The sequence below is a fragment of the Lissotriton vulgaris genome, chromosome 4_1, assembly GCF_964263255.1.
Source record: "Lissotriton vulgaris chromosome 4_1, aLisVul1.2, whole genome shotgun sequence".
In the NCBI taxonomy this organism is placed as follows: Eukaryota; Metazoa; Chordata; class Amphibia; order Caudata; family Salamandridae; genus Lissotriton; species Lissotriton vulgaris.
In genome coordinates this window covers 2135629277-2135651459 of record NC_141691.1, presented here as the reverse complement: position 1 = coordinate 2135651459, position 22183 = coordinate 2135629277, and the positions used below count along the sequence as shown (strand labels likewise).

Below are 22183 nucleotides of genomic sequence, written 5' to 3'. Positions count from 1 at the left end.
CTGTAAAAAGGAGCACCCGCTCTGTGCTTGCTGGTCTGAGTGATAAGCTTTCTTCACTTCCTGCGTGGTTTGCATTAGCCAAGGCCTGTTTGCTCCAAGCAAGTTGCCAACACTGCCATCAGCTAGAGCCTTCGTGGGACAGCTCGTGACCAAGTCCTGCACGTCCTCAACCTCTTCGTGTCTACGTGGCTGAGGAGACAAGCTGCACCTCATTGCCTGTTTGCACCCGACATCGCCTGGTTCCATCCTGGTTCCACGGTAGTCACTGGCTAGTGACTTTGAACATTGTCCCTTCTGCTTTCAGGTCTTTACCACTTCAGATCCACCCTTGGATCCACCGGAACTCTCCTCGACGACCCGCCTGCAGCATCTCTATCTTCAGGCACCATCGACCTGCGTGACGAAACCCGACACTTCTTTGCACCTGTGCACCCGCTTCCTGTGGGTGAGGAAACTCAGCAACGCCGGTGTTCCTAGACTGGTACACACCTCTAGTGTCTAGGTCTTAAGTTATGTCCTTCAAGGCCAGTCAGAAGGTTCCTTAAACACTAACTTCGTAACTTTTACGCACGATTGACATTGCATTGGTGTATGCGTGCACTTTAAGTGCTGCACCCGAGTCCCGCGGGCCTTTACCGACTTCTTTACTGTTAGTCCCGAACATCTCCAGCGATTCCCCAGGCCCTAGGCCTACCTCCTTTCAGCTAGGTGGTTCTTATACCACTATTTTAGTATATTGTTTAGGTGGCCCCTAGGGCTCATCCATATTGTGCAACTTTCGTATGTTTAAATTGTGTTTTGTTTTAACACATTTGCTTCTGTGCTCATAAAGAGTGTAGTGGATATTTGTAGTAAATAAATATATATATATATTTTCAATATATATCTGTGTGGTGTCCTTTCATTTGGTATTCAAGGGGATTGTGTATGGTAAAACAGCTTGCTTCACATGCCTTTACAGAGTTTAGCCTAAGACTGCTTTGTCCACGCTACTAGGATAGCTGGTCTATAAGGTTGACTTACAACCAGTCATCATAAGGGTTGCTTGGCATGGTACAAGGTGATCACTAGAACTAGTGAGCATCATATAACATGCCAACTTCTCACTGTAAAGTTAGGAATCCAAACTTTACTACTACTAAATGCCTTTTGGGAATACCAAAAGTAAAGTTAGGATTTTGTCTCAGATTACTTTCAGGCCTATAATCTGTCTCGGGGACTAAAGATTGACTGGTTGAAGGAAGTAAAGCCTTATTTAGAGCATGCCTCATTCCAAATCAGATAACTTCCCTGACCTAGACTGTGCAACTATATTTTTGTCTTGGCTTAGCCAGGATTAAGGATTTGAACAAACCTCTGATTATCTCACCCACTCACTTGAGTAATGGCAAAATTATATGATACACAGCCAGGTTACAATAGACACGTTGATGCATAATGGCTTTTACAATTTATCAGACCTCAATTGGAAGGGATGGCTGGTCTAGCCTATTGACAATAATAAGTGATCAGTCAAGATTTAGGGGTACCACCGAAGGGTTTAGGAACCATGACCCACGCTAAGTATAATCAAAAACTTGGGATTGTGATATCGTCCCATGTCGGGAAGTTATGCCCAGAGTTGCTAAAACCTTGACATTGACTCAGGTGAAATAACACTTGTAATGTAATGTAATGTAATGTAAGTACCAATTTATAACGCGCGGCAATCGCTCCAAGGAGCATCTAGGCGCCCAGAAAGGACCACCAGATGTTAGGTAGTTCCTATGCTTACTTGACCAAGACCCGAATTACACTAGGCTTCTGGCAGTCATATCTTGTAGATTAAAGATCCAGGTTTTTAGATGTTTACGGAAATCTATTTCTTTATCCAGTAATCTCAACTGGGGGGGAAGAGTATTCCATGCTTTTGCTCCCAGTACCGCCAGGGATTTACCCCCTCGAGTTTTAAGTCTGAAACTTGGGACGGTGAGCAGGTTGGCCGTTGAAGAACGCAGTGCTCTGGTTGGGCAGTATCTGCTGAATTTTTTCCTCAGGTAGGATGGGCCTAAGTTGTGGACAGCTCTAAAAGTAATTAAGAGTACTTTGAACAAAACCCTTTTTGTAATAAGCAGCCAGTGTAATGCCTTAAGGGCTTTGGTTGCAGATGATCTTTTCGGCCATTTTAAAACCAACCTCGCAGCTGCATGTTGCACCATCTGAAGTTTGTGTGTGACAGCTTTATTTGTACCAGCGTAGAGGCTATTGCAGTAATCGATGCGTGATGTTACTAGTGCAACCGTAACTGTTTTCCTTGCTTCAAGGGGCAAAAGATCAAAGAACTTTCTCAGTCCCTTTATTACCCCAAAGCACATGCCTGCCACTCTAGCCGCTTGATGTCTAAAAGACAGGTCAGAGTCAAAATGCACCCCCAGATTACGGGCCAAGTTGGTTGTATGAGGTGGTATTTCAGCTTTTTCTGGCCACCATAATCGTGGGATGAACTCATTATTTGGGCCTATAGGCATGATCTCTGTTTTGCCTGTGTTGCATTTCAGATGGTTTAGACGCATCCATTCAAAGGTGGCCGTTAGGCAACCTTTGAGATTTTCCTCCCAGGCTTGGTTATCCTTATCCATTACCAGGATAAGTTGTGTGTCATCGGCATAGGCTATAGCATCTATGCCAAATGACGAAATCAATTTTATCAGGGGTGCAGTATAAACATTAAACAGGGTCGGGCTCAGGCTCGAACCCTGCGGGACTCCCGTCAACAGTGCTTTTTCACTGGAGCAGAATTCCCCCAGGGTCACCACTTGCCTCCTGTCACTTAAAAAGTTTCTTATCCACTCAAGCACTGTCCCTGTGACACCAGATGTTATTAGCCGGTCTAATAGGATGGCATGTGAGACCGTGTCAAAGGCCGCCGATAGGTCTAATAAAATCAGGACGGCCTTCTTGCCTTGGTCTAGGGCTGAGCGGATAGTTTCTGTGGCGAACAGGAGGGCCGATTCGGTGGAATGTTGGACCCTGAAACCTGCCTGGTTGGGGTGCCATGCATCACTATCTTCCAAGAAACGAGTAAGTTGTTTATTTACAATTGACTCTGTGACTTTACACAGGGCCGGAAGTAGTGAGATGGGTCGTAGGTTCGACAATGTGGTGGGGTCAGGGAGTTGTTTTTTTTGCAGTGGTTTCACCGCTGCCAGTTTTCCACTCTGGGGGGACTTTGGCTGTGGACAGTGAGGTGTTGACAATGGCATTTATTATTGGGTTGGCGATGTCCACAATGAGGTGTAAGAGTCTAACTGGGCAGGGGTCAAAGGGGGATCCGGATTTTGTTGCCAGAATTCCTCTTTTGGTATCCTCCAGGCTAACTGGAAGGAAAGTTGTCAGCTGCATGGCCCCTTGCCTCACTATATCATCCTCTATTCTGGGCTCTAATATAGGGACATCAAAGTCCTTCGTCAGCCCCTGTACTTTTCCCTCAAAGAAATCTGCGATCTTGTCACAGAGTGCCTGCGAGGGCGGGATATCCTGCGCTAAACATTTAGGTTTGTTAAAGCCGTTGACAATTTTGAATATTTCCTTTTGTTTGCTGCTGGCTGTTTCTATTGCCAACGAGAAGTACCTTTTTTTTGCTTGTTTAATCAGCGCATGATAGGCATTTTTTATCCTTTTGTATTTGCTACGTTCTAGGCTAGAGTAATTTTTCCGCCAGCTTCTTTCAGCTCTTCTGAGCTCCCCTTGTTTATCTTTGAGCTCTCGATCGAACCATGGTGCAGATGTTTTCTTTCTACCCCGCCTCATTCTGTTTTTTCCCTGCCCAACTGTGCCTTTCAGATCATTCATCCATGTTCTGAAACTGATGGGATTTGCAGGTACTACCAGCTGGGGTCTACAGTTCCTGGCTATAGTTATAAGTTCTGGGTGGGACAGTATCGTTTTCCATTCATCCCTTGTGACCATGCTGTGTTCCTTTTTATAATCGTTTTCTCGGTAGGACATAAGAGGGAACGTAAAAGGAATCAGCATATGGTCTGTCCATATTTGGGGTCTAAGGGGGTTAGTTGTCAAAGCGTCTAGGTTAGTGGCAATGCAATCTATCGTATGCCCTGCCTCATGGGTGGCTAGGGTGTCTCGGATAGTCAGGCCCAAGACCTCCATGGTTTCCCGATAGGAGGCAGCAGGTGTATCGGTTGTGGACTCTAGGTGGATGTTTATGTCACCCATCAGAGTGAAATTAGAATACCTAAGTATCAATGGGCTGAGCACCTCTCCTATGTTACTCAGGAAGCCCGCACAGGGTCCTGGTGGGCGATAGATCAAAGCCCCCGAGAAGGAGAAGTTGTCATTAATTTTAATTATAAAACCCATCCCTTCTGCATCTGTTAACTCTTGCAGTGGTACCGTCGAGCAGCTGAGGGAGTCCCTATATATGATGGCCACTCCTCCACCACGTTGTTCATTCTCTCTATCTACTCTTTGTATACCATATCCAGGGGGAAGGGCATGAACCACATCTGGGGTGCACCAGGGTTTAAGCCATGTCTCCGTAATGAAGAGACAATCTAAGTTGTCATCTATCAATAGGTCCTGGATATGCTGGGCATGCTTCGGTACAGATCTGGCATTTATTAGGGCAGCTTTAAAGCTATCCTGGGGTGTTGAGAAGGCCGAAACCTGGGACCACAGAAAAGTGTGGCGACAGGCCTGGCAGCTCACTGGTCCTGCCCAGTATGAGGGATCAAAATTATCTGAGTCACAACAGGGCTTTGTTTGTAAGGCCAGGTCCCTTCTACCATACGGCATGGATCTCAGGGATTTTTTTGGTAGGTCCCCAGAACCCTTGTCGTATGCGCTTTGTGTATGCGGTACTTTCCAGTCCAGTCTTCGGATTGAGAGACAAGAAAAATATATTTCAAATCCTGAAATAAGTCGAATACTCTGCTGGTTTGGCACCAGAAGATTGTGGCCCTGATATTATTTAGAATTTTTTTTGTATCCAAGATATCTCTTACACAATAGTGCTCCATTGCGGTTAATCACACATAATCTACAGCCACAAGAGGGATATGTTTGTATGTAATATTTATGCCACAATATTTATGTTAGATGATATTATCAGGCATGAATTTCCCTTAGACAACACACCCACTTCAACTCCTACTAAATAATATTGACACAAGAGCTAGAAAAATAACTATCTACTAAGTCCATTTGTTACGAATTCTAACAGCTAAATTTGTACATGCATGTGTTCCTTCTACTGTGGCAGTATTTTTTAGATATTCTTTCAAGTGCTAAACAATACATTTTTTGATAAAATAGATGCTCATATGTGTACTTTGCACAACTGTGCTCAGGTCTGTAGGAAGTATAAAGTATTTTCTCACCAGTCCTGTTTGAAAACTCCCCTTCGGCACATGGCACACAGTTGAAACAGCAGATGGGTCTCCCTTCTATTGCAGCCTTTCGGTACCCAGGGAGACAGCTCTGAGTGCAGACAGAGCGAGGAACCTGTAGGGAAAGAGGGAATAAAAGAAGAGATGAGATTTGGTACCAGAGATGCTACTGAAGGAGGCGGTGGATCACAGGAATAGAGACTCATGTGTCCACAGGACAAGCAACAGCTTCATTCTACAGAGGCCCACAACAAACGTTGTAGCCCTGCTACTGTCACTTCCTTAGTTGTTAAATTTCTAGACAGTGCATGCCATGTTCTTTTGTCGCTGACCCTCAGGATCGAGCATACTGTCATCTCTTTGTTTACTTGGGTCTCAGCAGCAATAAGAGCCTCCAGTTGTGACTCACAGCTGAGGGTCTATGTTTCCGCTCAGGGAGCATTGTGTGTGATTCTTCTATCTGGTTTAATACATATTGTCTAGAACAGGATACTCTCCATCTCAAATATGAGACAACTCATTTTCAATCCCAAGGAAGTGTGGTGGACTACATACCATAATGTGTGGTACTCTATCCTGTTCTGATCCAACCCCGCTTGCCTTTTGTTCCCTATATTTGTGTTTCAGCTGCAGATGGCAAAGAGTCAACAAACTAAGGTCTTGCTGACCTCCTGTCCTATGCTCAGCTGATCGAGTCATTGGTTGTTTAGACAGTGTGTTAACTGTGTTGTTTTTTCCAGATCTCGGTCATGCAGCCCCCACCTAAAACCCTTCCCGTTTTAGAACCATCACCTGAATAGTTACGCAGTGCAAAGAGGTCTGTATTATACATCTGCACTTGGGTTGTCAAAAGGAAGCAGAGCTTTGAACAGAGACAACAGCACAATGCAGTGAAAAAGTGATACTTTAGTGTTTCCTAAATTAGAGAAGTGTTGTGGAGCAGCTCCTGGGTGTATAGATGGGGAAGGTTGGTATACTGTCCCTCACTCAAACTTTACATACACGGATCAATGACTGTAAAACCTATGGTTTAGCATGTAGGTATGTCTATGGTGTTTATCTAATACAAACCTAGCAAGATGACAGCATCTAAGACAATCATGAAGTCAATGATTGTCAGGAAGCCAGTTGATGGATGGCTAATGCATTGTGATGTAGTATTCTTTAAAGAGGGTTGTATTAACCCTTTCTAGCAACGTTGGGATGGTACTTAAGAATATTGGGATACTGTTCTAGATGCTGTGTGCACAGACACAACATGACTGCTTCCATATTTTAAACATTTTTAATCTTCTTAGTCTGTGATGTAATTGTATGCTGGCTGTGAGTGTGTCAAGATTGACCAGAGATTGTGAGCTTCAAGAAAAGCAGGGGTGCTGGTTGTGAAGGCATCAGAAATGATTCAGATTTTTTGGTTGAAGATTGTTCAAAGAGACAAGGGGAAGCAGTGGGGTTCATCGAGAATGGGACTGATCATATTTCTTCATATTTCTGCATGCCCTGGATAAGCTGTGCTGCGAGGTGTAGGACGTCCTTAAGGGGTGCCCGTGTGGAGTCTGAGAGGTCTCAAGCATGGTGTTGGCCTGCTCCAGATGTGTGCGAGGGCTTGAACAACAATTTTAAAGTCACTGCAATTTCTTTAGAACAGAGAGCTGGTACCAAAACATGTTTTTTTGGAATGTGATCCTTGAGCGAGAAGTTGGTGTTTAGGGAGCATCTAAGTTACTTGCCATTCTGTAAAAATTGGGGTTCAAAGTCATCAGGGTTCTTGTCCATGTTCATGTCATGGAGCCAGGGACTGCTTCATGTGTGTAATTCTTTGTAAATAACAGAAACTCTGTCAGGGATGGGTTGATCGACTGGTAGGGGCTGGACATTCATGTCTTGATGATGTGAAGCCATTATTTGACATATTGGTTGTCAAAAGAAGTGGAAACAATTAAGTAGATTTGGTTTGAAAGGGAGGGGAGGAGTCAAGATGGCGGGCTGAAGCCGCCAGGTGAAGGCTGCTACATGGAACTGCTCCGCCGCGACTCGGATACATTATGTTGAAAACGTACTCAATTTGGCTGACTAAGATAGCCGTTGAAGGGAGAGGAGAGAAGGCGCACTGGGAATAGCGGCGCCATTTCGAAACTCACCACCGCAACTTTGCTCGCTCGCTGAGAGGGGCTTTACCGCCTCACGGCAAGATCCAATGTTCCTGACTGTGCTTCGCCAAAGCAGGGGTTTTCTCCGCTCCTGGACACTCGCCAGAGCTTGCTTCACTCGCACGCCGAAGAGGCTGCTCAGTGGGGCGGGTCTCGGATCCTGTTTGTCCCCCCTGCAGCTGCGTGCATGCCTGACGCCGCGCTCTGTGCTACAGGCGCCGAATAGCTCGGAGCTCGTGGAGCCGATGTCATTGAGGCAGACGCGCTCTACAAGAAGCCGGAAAGTTGGTAAAACGGCGAAACAAGGAAATACAGGTACGATGACAGCATTGGTGCCAGGCGGTTCCAAAACGCCACTAGTAGAGCACTCGGCGAAGCTTAAATTAATCACGTGTGTTAGTGATATTGGTAAAAATAAAAATGAAAAACAAAAAAATTCTGACATGCTAGACCGAGAAGTAAACAGTGAACATGAAACAATGCCTGTGCAGGACAAGAATGGAGGGACCACTCTAACGGGACAAAAAGCGCATAAAGAGTCTGAGATAGAAGTAGAGGTGGAGGCAGAAGAGCAGGCAGAAATAAACAAAAACTCAGTTAATAGCGCGAATGACGCTCAGATGGCAACGGCTATAGCAGAGAAAGTGGAAAACAGGAGTAGAAACAAGGGCTCTGATAAACTTTCTAGAGTAAATAAAGCAGTACTTTCTTTAGAAAACCAATCAAATATTGAAGATGTTACAACAAACGAAACTCAAACCGGTATGGAGACGACATGCGAAGAAGGGACCTTTGCTGGAAACACTAGCCCAAAAAAAACGCAAGATATCATGCCTAAAAAAGGAGGGGACGTAGTGGAACTAAACACTAAAACCTACTCACAAACGGATAAGTGTAAAATGGGGGGAAAAAAGTAGGAGATGGTTCAATTCAAGAAAATATCGAGCTAGCAGATGAGGACTCCAACCTGGAATATGAGGAAATAACAGACAAGGAAGAAACATACGACACCCCTAATATTAACCCTTTCGATGCTGATGACGAGCTGGGCTCGTCATGGTGCACGGTGGTCGTGTGCTGATGACGAGCCCAGCTCGTCATGAGCCCCACCCTCGGGGGAAGCGCTGGCGCTCCCCCCAAGGTTCTCTGATCTTCGTTGTTTTGCTGGGGGCGGCAGCGGAAGAGCTTCCGCTGCCGCCACCGCCCCCCCCCCCTGGGAATCCCTGATGACGTCAGCGCGCACAGCGCACGCTGACATCATCAGGGATTCCCTGCGCTCGGGAAGCCATTTGCTTCCTGCGCGCCAAGGAGAAAGGTGAGTTTCTGGTGTCCGGCGGGGGTTTGGGGCCGCAAAGAGGCATCAGGGCATCCCCTAAAGTCTCTTTGCAGGGCATTTCTGCCTCACGATCGCGCACAGCGTCGCGATCGTGTGGCGGAAATGCCCACACTAGCACCAGGGATTGAACATTTAGCTTTTCGGAAGCGACCCCTTGGGCAAGGGTCGCTTCCAGGTGGGCAGCCATTTTCTTGCTGATTTTCTGCCCCCCCTGGGGGCAAATCAGCCCCTTATTTCGGCCGTTTTGCCCCCAGGGGGGGCAGAAATAAACCACTGGCACCAGGGATTATTTGTTTTGGCAATGTTTGTTTTTGGAAGCGACCCCTTGGGTAAGGGTCGCTTCCTGGGGGCCTTTATTTTGGCGTTTATTTTCTGTCCCCCCTGGGGGCAAATCGGCCCGTTTTTTTTGCCGTTTTGCCCCCGGGGGGGGGAGGGGGGGGGCGAAAATGGCCACTAGCACCAGGGATCGTGAAATTAGCTTTTAGGAAGCGACCCCTTGGGCAAGGGTCGCTTCCAGGTGGGTAGCCATTTTATTTTCGATTTTCTGCTGCCCCTGGGGGCAAATCGGCCCGTTATTTTGGCCGTTTTGCCCCCGGGGGGGGCACAAATAAACCACTGGCACCAGGGATTTTTTATTAGGGCAATGTTTGTTTTGGGAAGCAACCCCTTGGGTAAGGGTCGCTTCCAGGGGGCCTTGATTTTGTTGTTTATTTTCTGTCCCCCCCCTTGGGGCAAATAGGGCCGTTTTTTTTGCCGTTTTGCCCCAGGGGGGGGGGGCAGAAAATGCCCACTAGCACCAGGGATCTTGAAATTAGCTTTTAGGAAGCGACCCCTTGGGCAAGGGTCGCTTCCAGGTGGGCTGTGATAATGTTTTTGTTTTTCTGCCCCCCCCCGGGGGGCAAATCGGCCCGTTTTTTTAGTTGCTTTGCCCCCAGGTGGGGGCAGAAATTCCCCACTGGCAGCAGGGATCTGTTTTGGGGCAATATATATGTTTTGGAAGCGACCCCTTGGGCAAGGGTCTCTTCCTGGTGGCAAGTAATTGTTTTTGAATTTCTGCCCCCCCTTGGGGCAAATTGGAGTGGTGTTTGCCTGGCGGTGTGTGTAGTGGTGCTTGGCTGGATGATGTGCGTGGAGTGGTACTTGGCTGTCTGTGCACGGAGTGCTGCTTGGCTGGCGGTGTGTGTGGAGTGGCGCATGGCTGGATGGTGTGCGTGGAGCGGTACTTGGCTGTCTGTGCACGGAGTGGTGCTTTGCTTGCGGTGTGCGTGGAGTGGCGCTATGCTTGCGGTGTGCGTGGAGTGGTGCTTGGCTGGTGGTGTGCGTGGAGTGGCGCTTGCGGTGTGCGTGGAGTGGTGCTTGGCTGGTGGTGTGCGTGGAGTGGTACTTGGCTGTCTGTGCGTGGAGTGGTGCTTGGCTGGCGGTGTGTGTGGACTGGTGCTTGGCTGGCGGTGTGCGTGGAGTGGTGCTTGGCTTGCGGTGTGGTGCTTGGCTGGCGGTGTGTGTGGAGTGGCGCTTGGCTGGATGGTGTGCGTGGAGTGGCGCTTGGCTGGATGGTGTGCGTGGAGTGGCGCTTGGCTGGATGGTGTGCGTGGAGTGGTGCTTGGCTTGCGGTGTGCGTGGAGTGGTGCTTGGCTTGCGGTGTGCGTGGAGTGGTGCTTGGCTTGCGGTGTGCGTGGAGTGGCGCTTGGCTTGCGGTGTGCGTGGAGTGGCGCTTGGCTTGCGGTGTGCGTGGAGTGGTGCTTGGCTTGCGGTGTGCATGGAGTGGCGCTTGGCTTGCGGTGTGCGTGGAGTGGCGCTTGGCTTGCGGTGTGTTGCTTGGCTGGCGGTGTGTGTGGAGTGGCGCATGGCTGGATGGTGTGCGTGGAGTAGTACTTGGCTGTCTGTGCACGGAGTGGTGCTTGGCTGGCAGTGTGTGTGGAGTGGCGCTTGGCTGGATGGTGTGCGTGGAGTGGCGCTTGGCTGGATGGTGTGCGTGGAGTGGCGCTTGGCTGGATGGTGTGCGTGGAGTGGTGCTTGGCTTGCGGTGTGCGTGGAGTGGTGCTTGGCTTGCGGTGTGCGTGGAGTGGTGCTTGGCTTGCGGTGTGCGTGGAGTGGCGCTTGGCTTGCGGTGTGCGTGGAGTGGTGCTTGGCTTGCGGTGTGCGTGGAGTGGTGCTTGGCTTGCAGTGTGCATGGAGTGGCGCTTGGCTTGCGGTGTGCGTGGAGTGGTGCTTGGCTTGCGGTGTGGTGTGGTGCTTGGCTGGCGGTGTGTGTGGAGTGGCGCATGGCTGGATGGTGTGCGTGGAGTAGTACTTGGCTGTCTGTGCACGGAGTGGTGCTTGGCTGGCGGTGTGTGTGGAGTGGCGCTTGGCTGGATGGTGTGCGTGGAGTGGCGCTTGGCTGGATGTTGTGCGTGGAGTGGTGCTTGGCTTGCGGTGTGCGTGGAGTGGTGCTTGGCTTGCGGTGTGCGTGGAGTGGCGCTTGGCTTGCAGTGTGCGTGGAGTGGCGCTTGGCTTACGGTGTGCGTGGAGTGGTGCTTGGCTTGCGGTGTGCGTGGAGTGGCGCTTGGCTTGCGGTGTTCGTGATGTGGTGCTTGTCATGCGGTGTGTGTGGAGTGGCGCTTGGCTGGATGGTGTGCGTGGAGTGGTACTTGGCTGTCTGTGCATGGAGAGGTACTTGGCTGTCTGTGCATGGAGTGGTGCTTGGCTGGCGGTGTGTGTGGAGTGGTGTTTGGCTGGCGGTGTGTGTGGAGTGGCACTTGGCTGGATGGTGTGCGTGGAGTGGTTCGTGGCTGTCTGTGCATGGAGTGATGCTTGGCTGGCTGTTTGTGCACGGAGTGCTGCTTGTCTGGCGGTGTGTGTGGAGTGGTGCTTGGCTGGCGGTGTGCGTGGAGTGGTGCTTGGCTTGCGGTGTGGTGCTTGGCTGGCGGTGTGTGTGGAGTGGCGCATGGCTGGATGGTGTGCATGGAGTGGTACTTGGCTGTCTGTGCATGGAGTACTGCTTGGCTGGCGGTGTGTGTGGAGTGGCGCATGGCTGGTGGTGTGTTTGGAGTAGTACTTGGCTGTCTGTGCACGGAGTGGTGCTTGGCTGGCGGTGGGTGTGGAGTGGCGCTTGGCTGGATGGTGTGCGTGGAGTGGCGCTTGGCTTGCGGTGTGCGTGGAGTGGCGCTTGGCTTGCGGTGTGCGTGGAGTGGTGTGTGGCTGGCGGTGTGTGTGGATTGGCGCATGGCTGGATGGTGTGCGTGGAGTGGTACTTGGCTGTCTGTGCACGGAGTCGTGCTTGGCTGGCGGTGTGTGTGGAGTGGTTCTTGGCTGTCGGTGTGCGCTGAGTGGTGTTTGTCTGGCAGTGTGCATGGCCTGTCGCTTGGATGGTGGTGTGGGTGGACTGGCGCTTGGCTGGCGGTGTGTGAGTACCTACTTTCTGTTGGTCACTACACACACTGCTAGTTGAGTGACACTCTACGCAGTCCATCATTTTGTGTAGTTGCTGTGGCAGATATATGGGCGTGTGAAAGTGATGGGCCCTTGAATGGCGCTGTCTGCTGGTGTGAGTGTTGTAATGTGATGGGTCTGCGGCTGGTGGTGTGAATGTTTTGTATGTGTCACACGTACGAAAGGTGTATGAATGTCCTTACTGCCCCCGTGTGATGGGGGTACTGGTAGGAGCAGAAGACCGACTGGCACCAAAGGGGTTAGGCAGTAAAATAAATTCAAAAAATTAACCAGTGTCTTGATGTTAAACCTCATCTAATCCCAATTGTTCTTTGCCCTATTTGATGGCCCCTCTGTGCAAATGTAAATTTGGGGGGCAAATTTGTGTGTGGTTTTTTCAATTGTTATATTGTTTGTGAAATGTGGTAGTAATTTTTTTATCTTCTCCATTTTTGCCTTGTTCCAGGCTTTTGCTGTTTGGATTGTTGTAGGTTGCGGGTCCGTCACTGTTGGTTTTGCAGCTTGTGTAGTTGCTTGTGCTTGGTAAGTGAATGTATTTTGTACTACTTTCCCTTGATGTTTGTCTTTTTGAAAAAGGTTGTACTTATATCAGTTTGTGTGGCTCTGTTTCTTTTTTTCTTCAGCATTAGTGTTTGATGTGCACTTTGATTTCTAATTTGTTTTTTGTTTTTTCTTTCTAGTGGGATATCATTTCTTTTTGCTGTGTCTCAGCAGAGTAGGTGCTGGTGAGTGTAGCTGTATTTGGTAAGAGTGAAATTGTTTTGGATTGTATTGATCTTTGTGTGAAAGCCTTACCTTGTTTACTTCTTACTTTGCACAGTGTAGGTTGTTGTTCACTTGTGTCTGCTGTCTTCTTGCTTTGTAAGGATAATGGCTAGTCGCAGGATTACTGCTCAGCAGGTTCTTAGTTTGCTTTTTGAGTCTTCCTCTGACCATGGTTCAGAGACTGACTCTGATTCGGATTTGGAGGTTGGTGGAGAAGATTCAGGCAGTAAGTTTTCTCTTTGCCTGGATTCATCATCATCGGATGAAGAATCTTCTTCTAGTGCTGATGAAGTGTCTATGGTAGCGGAGGACATTGTTGCGCCGGTAGTGGACCAAGAGGCAGCTGTGCTACTTCCTAGGGCTGCAAGGTATCCTTTCTTTTTACGTCGGCATGAGGCAGGTGGGCTGCAGCCTGCGCCCAAAAGGCTTCACATTGCTGTGGTGCGCCAAGCAGCATCTGGTGCTGTTAGGCCTCCTATTGTTGTAGAGCGCCAAGGTGCATCAGGGTCTGATTTGTTTTCCGGTGGTGTAGTGCAGCAAGAAGCTTCTCAGGCTGCTGGGCTTCCCGTTGGTGAAGTGCTGCAAGAGGCATCTGTGGCTGTTAGGCTTCCCATTGTTGTAGAGCAGCAAGATGCATCTGGACCTGCTTTGTTTCCCGGTGGTGTAGTGCAGCAAGAGCCTTCTGGGGATGCTATGTTTTCTGTTGGTGATGTGCAGCCAGAAGTATCTGTGGATGTTAGGCTTCCCGTACGTGTACAGCAACAAGTGGCTTCTGGTCTGCAGGCTGAGGTGGCTGCTCCCCCCGTTCATGGGGATGGCCTCTGGGTTCCCCCTGGCATGGTGCAGCCGGCATTGTCAGAGTTCACTGGTGTTCCTGGGTGTAGAGTGAATACTGAGAATTTTCAGCCAATACATTTTTTTCAGTTGTTTTTTGACGATGTGTTTTTGCAAGATTGTTGATCAAACCAATTTGTATGCGGAACAGTTTTTGAGGGACAACAGTGCCAGTCTTAAGCCCCATTCTAGAGCTATTCTGTGGACTCCCACAAATGTTGAAGAGATGAAGAAGTTTTTGGGATTAACTTTTTTGATGGGCTTGCTAAGGAAGCCATCAATGTCTTCATATTGGTCCACTAGTCCCTTGATGACAACAGCTATATTTCCAGCAGTCATAAGTCGTGATCGGTTTTTGCTTCTTCTTCGGATGATGCATTTTGTTGATAATGGTTTAGCCTTGGCACGCGATCACCCTGATTGTGACCGTCTGTTTAAAATTCGGCCTGTCCTTGATCACTTTGTTGATCGTTTTTCTGAGATCTTTGCTCCTGGAAAAGAAATTGCAGTGGATGAGTCTTTGCTATTGTTCAAGGGCCGCTTGGTTTTTAGTCAGTACATGCCTAGTAAGAGGGCACGCTATGGAATTAAACTGTATATGTTGTGTGACAGTGAGACTGGATATGTCTACAATTTCAGGGTGTACACTGGTAAGGAGTCCATCATTAACCCTCCTGGTTGTCCTTCCACTTTTGGAGTGACTGAGAAGATTGTATGGGAACTAGGTAGAGGATTATTTCACAAAGGCCACTATTTGTATGTATATAACTTCTACACTGGTGTGCGGTTGTTCAAGGAGTTGGCCAAAGTGGGCACTGTTGCTTGTGGCACAATGCGCAGTAACCGGAAAGGTTTCCCAAAGGAACTTGTTTGCAAAAGGCTTGTGAGGGGACAGTATACTGCATTGCGATGTGGGGAGCTTCTGGCTGTGAAGTTTTCAGACAAGAGAGATGTGTACATGCTGACTACTATCCATGACGAAAGTACTGTACCTCTGCCTGTTTGGGGTCAGGTTGCTGAAGTGCGCAAACCTGTGTGCATTGTAGAGTACAATAAGTACATGGGTGGTGTTGACAGAGTAGATCAGAGGTTGGAACCTTATGATGCTATTCGAAAGGCTTACGTTTGGTACAAGAAGTTGGCTATTCATCTTTTCCATTTGGCATCCTCCAATGCTTTTGTTGTGTTCCAGAAGTCTTGTCCTGAGTCGAAGATGCCTTTTGTTAAGTTTCAGGAGTCTGTAATAGCCAGCCTTGTACTAGTGGAGCAGGCAAGTGTTCCTAGATTTGGAGTGGTGGAGGATGTGGCTAGATTGAAAGATCGCCACTTTGCTGAATTCATTCCTCCCACTACCGCAAAAGACTTTCCGACTAGAAGATGCAGAGTCTGTTGGCGTTGAGGCGTGCGGAAGGAGTCTCGTATGTACTGCCCTGACTGTCCTTCTAAGCCTGGATTGTGTCTGTCAGCTTGTTTTAAAACATACCACACGAAAAAGAAGTATTGGGAGTTTTAATGAGGAGTGAAGTGAATTGCCTGGTCTGTATTCTGTAAAAAAAATTGGTTTGTTTCAAGGTTTGGCTTTAGTGCAATGTGTTTAGTTTTAGAATTTGTGTAAGTTGATTTGTAGGTATTTCCATTTGTTTAGTGTTTTTTTTAAAAGAATAATTCTAAATGTGACTGTGGTGTGTGCAGGCTGGTGCTTGGATGGCGGTGTGCGTTGACTGGCGCTTGGCTGGAGGTGTGTGTGGATTGGTGCCTCCCTGGCAGAGTGCATGGTTTGGTGTTTTGCGGGTGGTGTGTGTGGATTTTTGTTTGGCAGGCGGAGTGCATGGTTAGGTGCTTGGCTGGCAGTGTGAGTGTATGGTGCTTGGCTGGTGGAGTGCAAGGAATGGTGCTTGGCTGGTGGTGTGTGCACTGGTGGTTGGCTGGTGGGCTGCGTGGACTGGTGCTTGGCTGATGGTGTGTGTGGAGTGGTGTTTGGCTGGCGGTGTGTGTGGAGTGGTGCTTGGCTGGATGGTGTGCGTGGAGTGGCGCTTGGCTGGATAGTGTGCGTGGAGTGGTGCTTGGCTTGCGGTGTGCGTGGAGTGGTGCTTGGCTTGCGGTGTGCGTGGAGTGGTGCTTGGCTTGCGGTGTGCGTGGAGTGGCGCTTGGCTTGCAGTGTGAGTGGAGTGGCGCTTGGCTTGCGGTGTGCGTGGAGTGGTGCTTGGCTTGCGGTGTGCGTGGAGTGGTGCTTGGCTTGCGGTGTGCATGGAGTGGTGCTTGGCTTGCGGTGTGCATGGAGTGGCGCTTGGCTTGCGGTGTGCGTGGAGTGGCGCTTGGCTTGCGGGGTGGTGCTTGGCTGGCGGTGTGTGTGGAGTGGCGCATGGCTGGATGGTGTGCGTGGAGTAGTACTTGGCTGTCTGTGCACGGAGTGGTGCTTGGCTGGCGGTGTGTGTGGAGTGGCGTTTGGCTGGATGGTGTGCGTGGAGTGGCGCTTGGCTGGATGGTGTGCGTGGAGTGGTGCTTGGCTTGGGGTGTGCGTGGAGTGGCGCTTGGCTTGCGGTGTGCGTGGAGTGGTGCTTGGCTTGCGGTGTTCGTGGACTGGCGCTTGGCTTGCGGTGTGTGTGGAGTTGCGCTTGGCTTGCGGTGTGTGTGGAGTGGCGCTTGGCTGGATGGTGTGCGTGGAGTGGCGCTTGGCTGGATGGTGTGCGTGGAGTGGTACTTGGCTGTCTGTGCATGGAGTGGTACTTGGCTGTCTGTGCATGGAGTGGTGCCTGGCTGGCGGTGTGTGTGGAGTGGTGCTTGGCTGGATGGTGTGCGTGGAGTGGTTTGTGGCTGTCTGTGCACGGAGTGCTGCTTGGCTGGCTGTTTGTGCACGGAGTGCTGCTTGTCTGGCGGTGTGCGTGGAGTGGTACTTGGCTGGCGGTGTGTGTGGAGTGGTACTTGGCTGTCTGTGTGCGCTGAGTGATGTTTGGCTGGCGGTGTGCATGGTTTGGTGCTTGGATGGTGGTGTGGGTGGTCTGGCGCTCAGCTGGCGGTGTGTGAGTACTAACTTTCTGTTGGTCACTACATACACTGCTAGTTGAGTGACACTCTACGCAGTCCATCATTTTGTGTAGTTGCTGTGGCAGATACGTGGGCATGTGAAAGTGATGGGCCCTTGAATGGCGTTGTCTGCTGGTGTGAGTGTTGTAATGTGATGGGTCCGCGGCTGGCGGCGTGAATGTTTTGTATGTGTCACACGTACGAAAGGTGTATGAATGGCCTGTAAAGAGGTTGGTGCCTTGACGTGGATTTACAGCTCACGAGCTGTGAGTCAGTGGTTCAGTTTATCATACTTTCAATTATACGCAGTGTATTTCATTTTTGTGAAATTACTTGCAAATACAATTGTATGTACTGAATCATCACTCATCCTCGTGCCAAATCCAACCAGTATGTGTGTGTGTTTGCGGTTTAGATGGCTGTCCAGTAATATTTGTTTTTGTTTTCCCTTTTAGAAGTAGGGTGTACCTTGTCCCTTTTTAGGGCGAGCTGACGTAGCTTGCAATGCGAAGCATTGCAAGCTGTCAGCGAAGACAACTAATGTTGCCCGTATATGGGAGAGTGGACACGAGAGGGGCACGAGCGCAGACGCGGATTTCACCTCGTGGGCGCGCACGTCGCCTTGCCCCTCTCGTGTCTCATTCCCTTGCGCAAACACACTCCACAGTCACGCATGCGCACACACACTGCATACACACACTGCATACACACAGCAGACTCACGCGCACACACGCAGACCCACGTGCACACACACACACATTCGAACAGACACACACACGTACACCCCCCTCCCCTCCCCTGCCCTCCCACTCACCGGGCTCTTTCGGCGTGTTCCGTGTCTCCTCTGCAGCGCTGGTCGGAGTCGGCCGGCTTCACTGCTTCATCGGCGGCGGCGGGCGGAACTTCCTGCTGGATTGCAGGCCCCGCCCCCGTCTCGGCCAAAAGTGCCTGACTTTTAGTTCTAGGTCTCCGTCTACCAGCTATTTAGACGTGATAGAGCAAACGTGGTTAAAGGATAGACCAAGAACTAAACAGTGCGATGTAATCACTGGGAGTATTGGTGGGCGAAATTGGTATTTCTAATTCGATCTGCAGGTGGTTGTCTAGGCTGACGAAGGAGGGCGGATATTCTATGCCTTATTGGTGTCTTCTGGAATTCAAATAGTAATTGATTCCCATCAGAGAGGAGGCGTTCATTCACGTCATACTTTCACTTTGAATTCAACGGACGTGAGTCGGTTTTGGGAAGGCAATAATCGTATACAACATTTGTCCAGTCAGCAAGTTGCTTTACTCAAGGTATGCGGTAGCAATCTCCGAACTGATGTAAATCAGATGAAATCTCGAGTTTTAGGTGATGCTTCATGAACGCTTTGATGGTTCCAGCGATGTGCAAAACCCACCTGCGCATGGCTTTTTGGAAATGCCCAGGCTTCCTGTACCGCATCTTGAAGGTTTTTTTCAGTCGGGGAATACGAATCCGTTTCTGAGGCCAGTCTGTATTGGTAGTCTGTCACTCTTAATGGTGTGCGAAGGGATGACTTCTAATGGACAGTCTCACGTGTACATTAGTGTTTGTTACTTAGTTCAGGAGCATCATCTGCCCATGATTACTTTTTAATCTAGTATTTTACCAGATGTGCGAAGTAAAAACGTGACCGTTTTTGTTCCCATGATGTAAAAACGAGGCTGCTGTTTGACTCACAAGCATGTATTTGCATCCTTGGATAACTTTGTGATATGAATCTTGTTTAAAAATGCATATTCGTTTAGTGCGTCTTGAGGGTTCACTTACAGCCTCAGAGTGAACTTGCATTGCCTTTTTTTCGCGTTTGGAGTTCATCATAGAATAATTTCCCTAGCATTCATGCATATTGTTTAAAGTAGTAATCACGTAAAATCATTACTTAATTGAATCGCCTCGCAACTTTTGTTGTCTAATCTGTTAACATAAAAAAATATATAAACGTTATAGTTAAGCCTTCTAAACACTTCCTTGCACCCTTTCTCATTTGGGACACAAAGGCAACTTTGTTCGGCTCCTATGTGAAAAACATTCCAGCATATTACCGAAAAACCTATTTGAGTTTTTTTTTGCGGTAGTTTTAGTTTATAGACCCACCTCAGCCACCAGTGAATCCAGTAATCTTTCCGTAAGGTTGACAACAGCTAGTAATTCTGACACACTTAGTATTACTTGGAGACCTTAATATTAACTTTGATTCTGCATGCTCACCATCTGTTGGTCCTTTTAAATTTCAGGCCTAGTCTCCCACTACCAACCTAAATGAAAGGCAACGCTTTTGATGTATTTGTTACTACTGATCGCCAAGCCTCTCAACCATGTCCTTTAAGGTGGCCAGTCCGCTTTTGCTCACTTTTCACCTGCTTTTTTAGCAGACAGATAAAAAATGTGACTGCTTCCGCACACTCAAAAGTACAGTGGTTAGAATCAAATTTTGGAGTAATGCACTAGTACCGCTAAAGTTGATTGAAGATGGACTCATACAATTTTGCTATAGCCAACTATGTGCATCTGCGGTCTATATAGCCAGTGGGTCTCCAGCACTTTTCTATAGTTCGAGCTGCTACTGCTCAAGAAAAATCCTGTAGCGTGAATAGCAAATTTAATGGCTGTAAAAGTAGCGTCTTTTTACGTTAATCTAGCGATCAGTTTAAGGAGTATTATCAGCAGTAACCACTCAAGCTGTTCAGGTGACTAAGCGCTTCAAAGGAATTTAGCAAACACTACCTTTTGTTTTAGTCAGCCTATTACCTCCACTAGTGCGTGGAATCATCTCCCTTACTGCTTTCAAAAAGAAAGTAAAAAGACTACTAATGAACAAATTCATGTCCTAAGTTTTAATTATTGGATGTCACTGAGTGTAAGACTTTTTATCAAAGCCCTTTTTGCTCTATATTTGTATGCAGCCTAATGCTTAGTTGGCTGTGGGTCCGCCTGATCATTTATACTTTTTATATATCTACTTTTAATCGTTATAAGTTATAATATGTATGTTTTATAGCACAATCTCTTAACGTTCAGTAACTGTCTAGTGTACAACGTCCTGCAGAATCTCGGTCCTTTGTTTTTATGCATATATTTTATATTGCTATTTTACAAATTGCAAATTTGAATGTGTCCATTCCACCTCATCCATTTATGTTTTTATTGTAAAGCGCTCTGATACTCATGGGTCACGTTCCCGCTATATAAAACTCTATAAATATTGGTTTCTGGAAAGTATATGGAAAATGCAAGTTTTTCTTTCCAATGCAATTTCCCTTGTTGAGGACAAGAAAAGTATACATTCCAGATGAAAAACGCTTTTCGGGTGAAACACTTTTTTTCTTTTTCAAAGTATCAGTTTTAACTTTTAGAAAGTGCAGTCCCAAAAAACCTTGGCTTGCTGTCAGTAAAACAATTTTGTTTGGTCACTAGGACCATAAAAGCGTTATACATTGAATACATATTTACAAATCGACAACAACTCTAAACTTGCAAGGTTAAAACTGCGAGAATTATGAATAAAAAGCACAGCACAACCCTCTCCAAAGCAGTGTACAGCAAGTTACTTACAAGCCTCCCTATACAATCTAAGTGCATACCCAACGAAATGTCCCCGGTCAGCCGTATTACTGAAGTACAACATAATATAAGCAGGGGACCAGGCAGATATGATCACAACAGTTTGCAGCAAGTCGGGAAACGTACATGCATAAATACTAAAACCAATTCTCCTGGCTGCATCCAGACTACCCAGCCTAAGATGATAAAGGGCTGCAGATTCACTAAATGCTGCGTGTCCTGGGCACAAATCTGCTAAAGCGGAAGGCCTATATGTTTCCTTATCACTTCTACTGCGAACAAAATCTACTCAAGCAAAAGAAGCATTTGCAATGCAATAGGTGTCGCAGTTACGCGAGTTTAAGCTATTGACATTGTAAATTACAATGCCTTTTATTTATGTTTTTAAAAAGAAAGCAAGAATTAAAGGCATTGGTATTTGCAATGCCAATAGCTCAAACTTGCGTCAATGCGAGACCTATTGCATTGTAAATGCTTCTTTGTGAATGTTGTAATGTGTTGCTTTTCCTTCCGGATGGTGTCAATGGTCTGGTGTGTAACAGGTACGAAAGGTGCGTGAATGGCCTGTAAAATGGTTGGTGCCTTGTCGTGGCTTTACAGCTTACGAGTTGGGAGTCACTGGTTTGGTTTTTATGCATTTATTTATTGACAGAGCATTTCATTTTTTGAAATATCTTGTTAATAAAATTTTATGTACTGAACCATCACACTCGCCCTCGTGCCAAATCCAACCTGTATGTGTGTGTCTTTGAGGAATAGTTAGCCGTGCTTGAATGTTTGACTTTTGAGTAACTCTGTTACGGTGTTCATTATAGCTATAAATAACTTACTAAATTTAGATTTTATTGTTAAACCATGGAAGTATATGGTCATGTCTTTCTGGTGAATTTTATTGATTTTTTTCCACAATCTCCTGCAAACTTGAAATTGTCTGTCACAGTTTCCTTGAATCACACGCTCTCAAATTGAAAACTTAATTCGCCACTGTACAATTTGGACCTTTTCCTGTTGCAGCCACTATGCCTACCCACGCAAGTGAGGTACCATTTTTATCGGGAGACCTGGGGGAACGCTGGGTGGGAGGAAATTTGTGTGAGCCCAGTGATGCCACGCTTTCCCACGCAAAAAAAGTGTGTAAAAAATGATTTTTCCAACAAAAAATATATTATAAATTTAGGTTAAAAAAACAGTTTTCCATACATTTTTGCGTGGGATCGCCATGTCGCCACACAAGTGAGGTATCCTTTTACTCGGGAGAACAGGGGGAGCGCTTGGTGGTGGGACATTTTTGCCGGCACGGTGTTCAATGTCAATACCACCAGCTTTTGCAAGAGGGGTTACCTGGGTTTTTGGCCCCGTGCGAGGCGGCCATGTAGGGAAACCTACCAAACCCACACATTTCTGACAAGTAGACACCCGGGGGCTTCCAAGGAGGAATGGCTTGCGTGGATCCTCCAACGTTCCTTTACCCAGAATCCCTTGCAAACCTCAATTTTTGATGGAAAAATCATTTTTTACACACTTTTTTTGCATGGGAAAGCGTGGCGTCACTGGGCTCACACAAATTTCCTCCCACCCAACGTTCCCCCAGATCTCCCGATAAAAATGGTACCTCACTTGCATGGGTAGGCATAGTGGCGGCAACAGGAAAAGGTCCAAATCTTTTGGTGGA

General features: G+C 47.8%; 1 protein-coding gene across 1 annotated transcript in view; it reads right to left on the bottom strand.

Annotated features, from left to right (window-relative positions):
* The window catches only part of LOC147725228 (vomeronasal type-2 receptor 26-like), a 130158-nt gene that overhangs the window by 87790 nt on the left and 20185 nt on the right, over positions 1-22183 (bottom strand). Inside the window, exon 2 of the mRNA XM_086918214.1 lies at positions 5376-5499. Within this exon, the coding sequence (XP_086774340.1) occupies positions 5376-5499 (124 nt within the window). The remainder of the gene's footprint in view (positions 1-5375; positions 5500-22183) is intronic.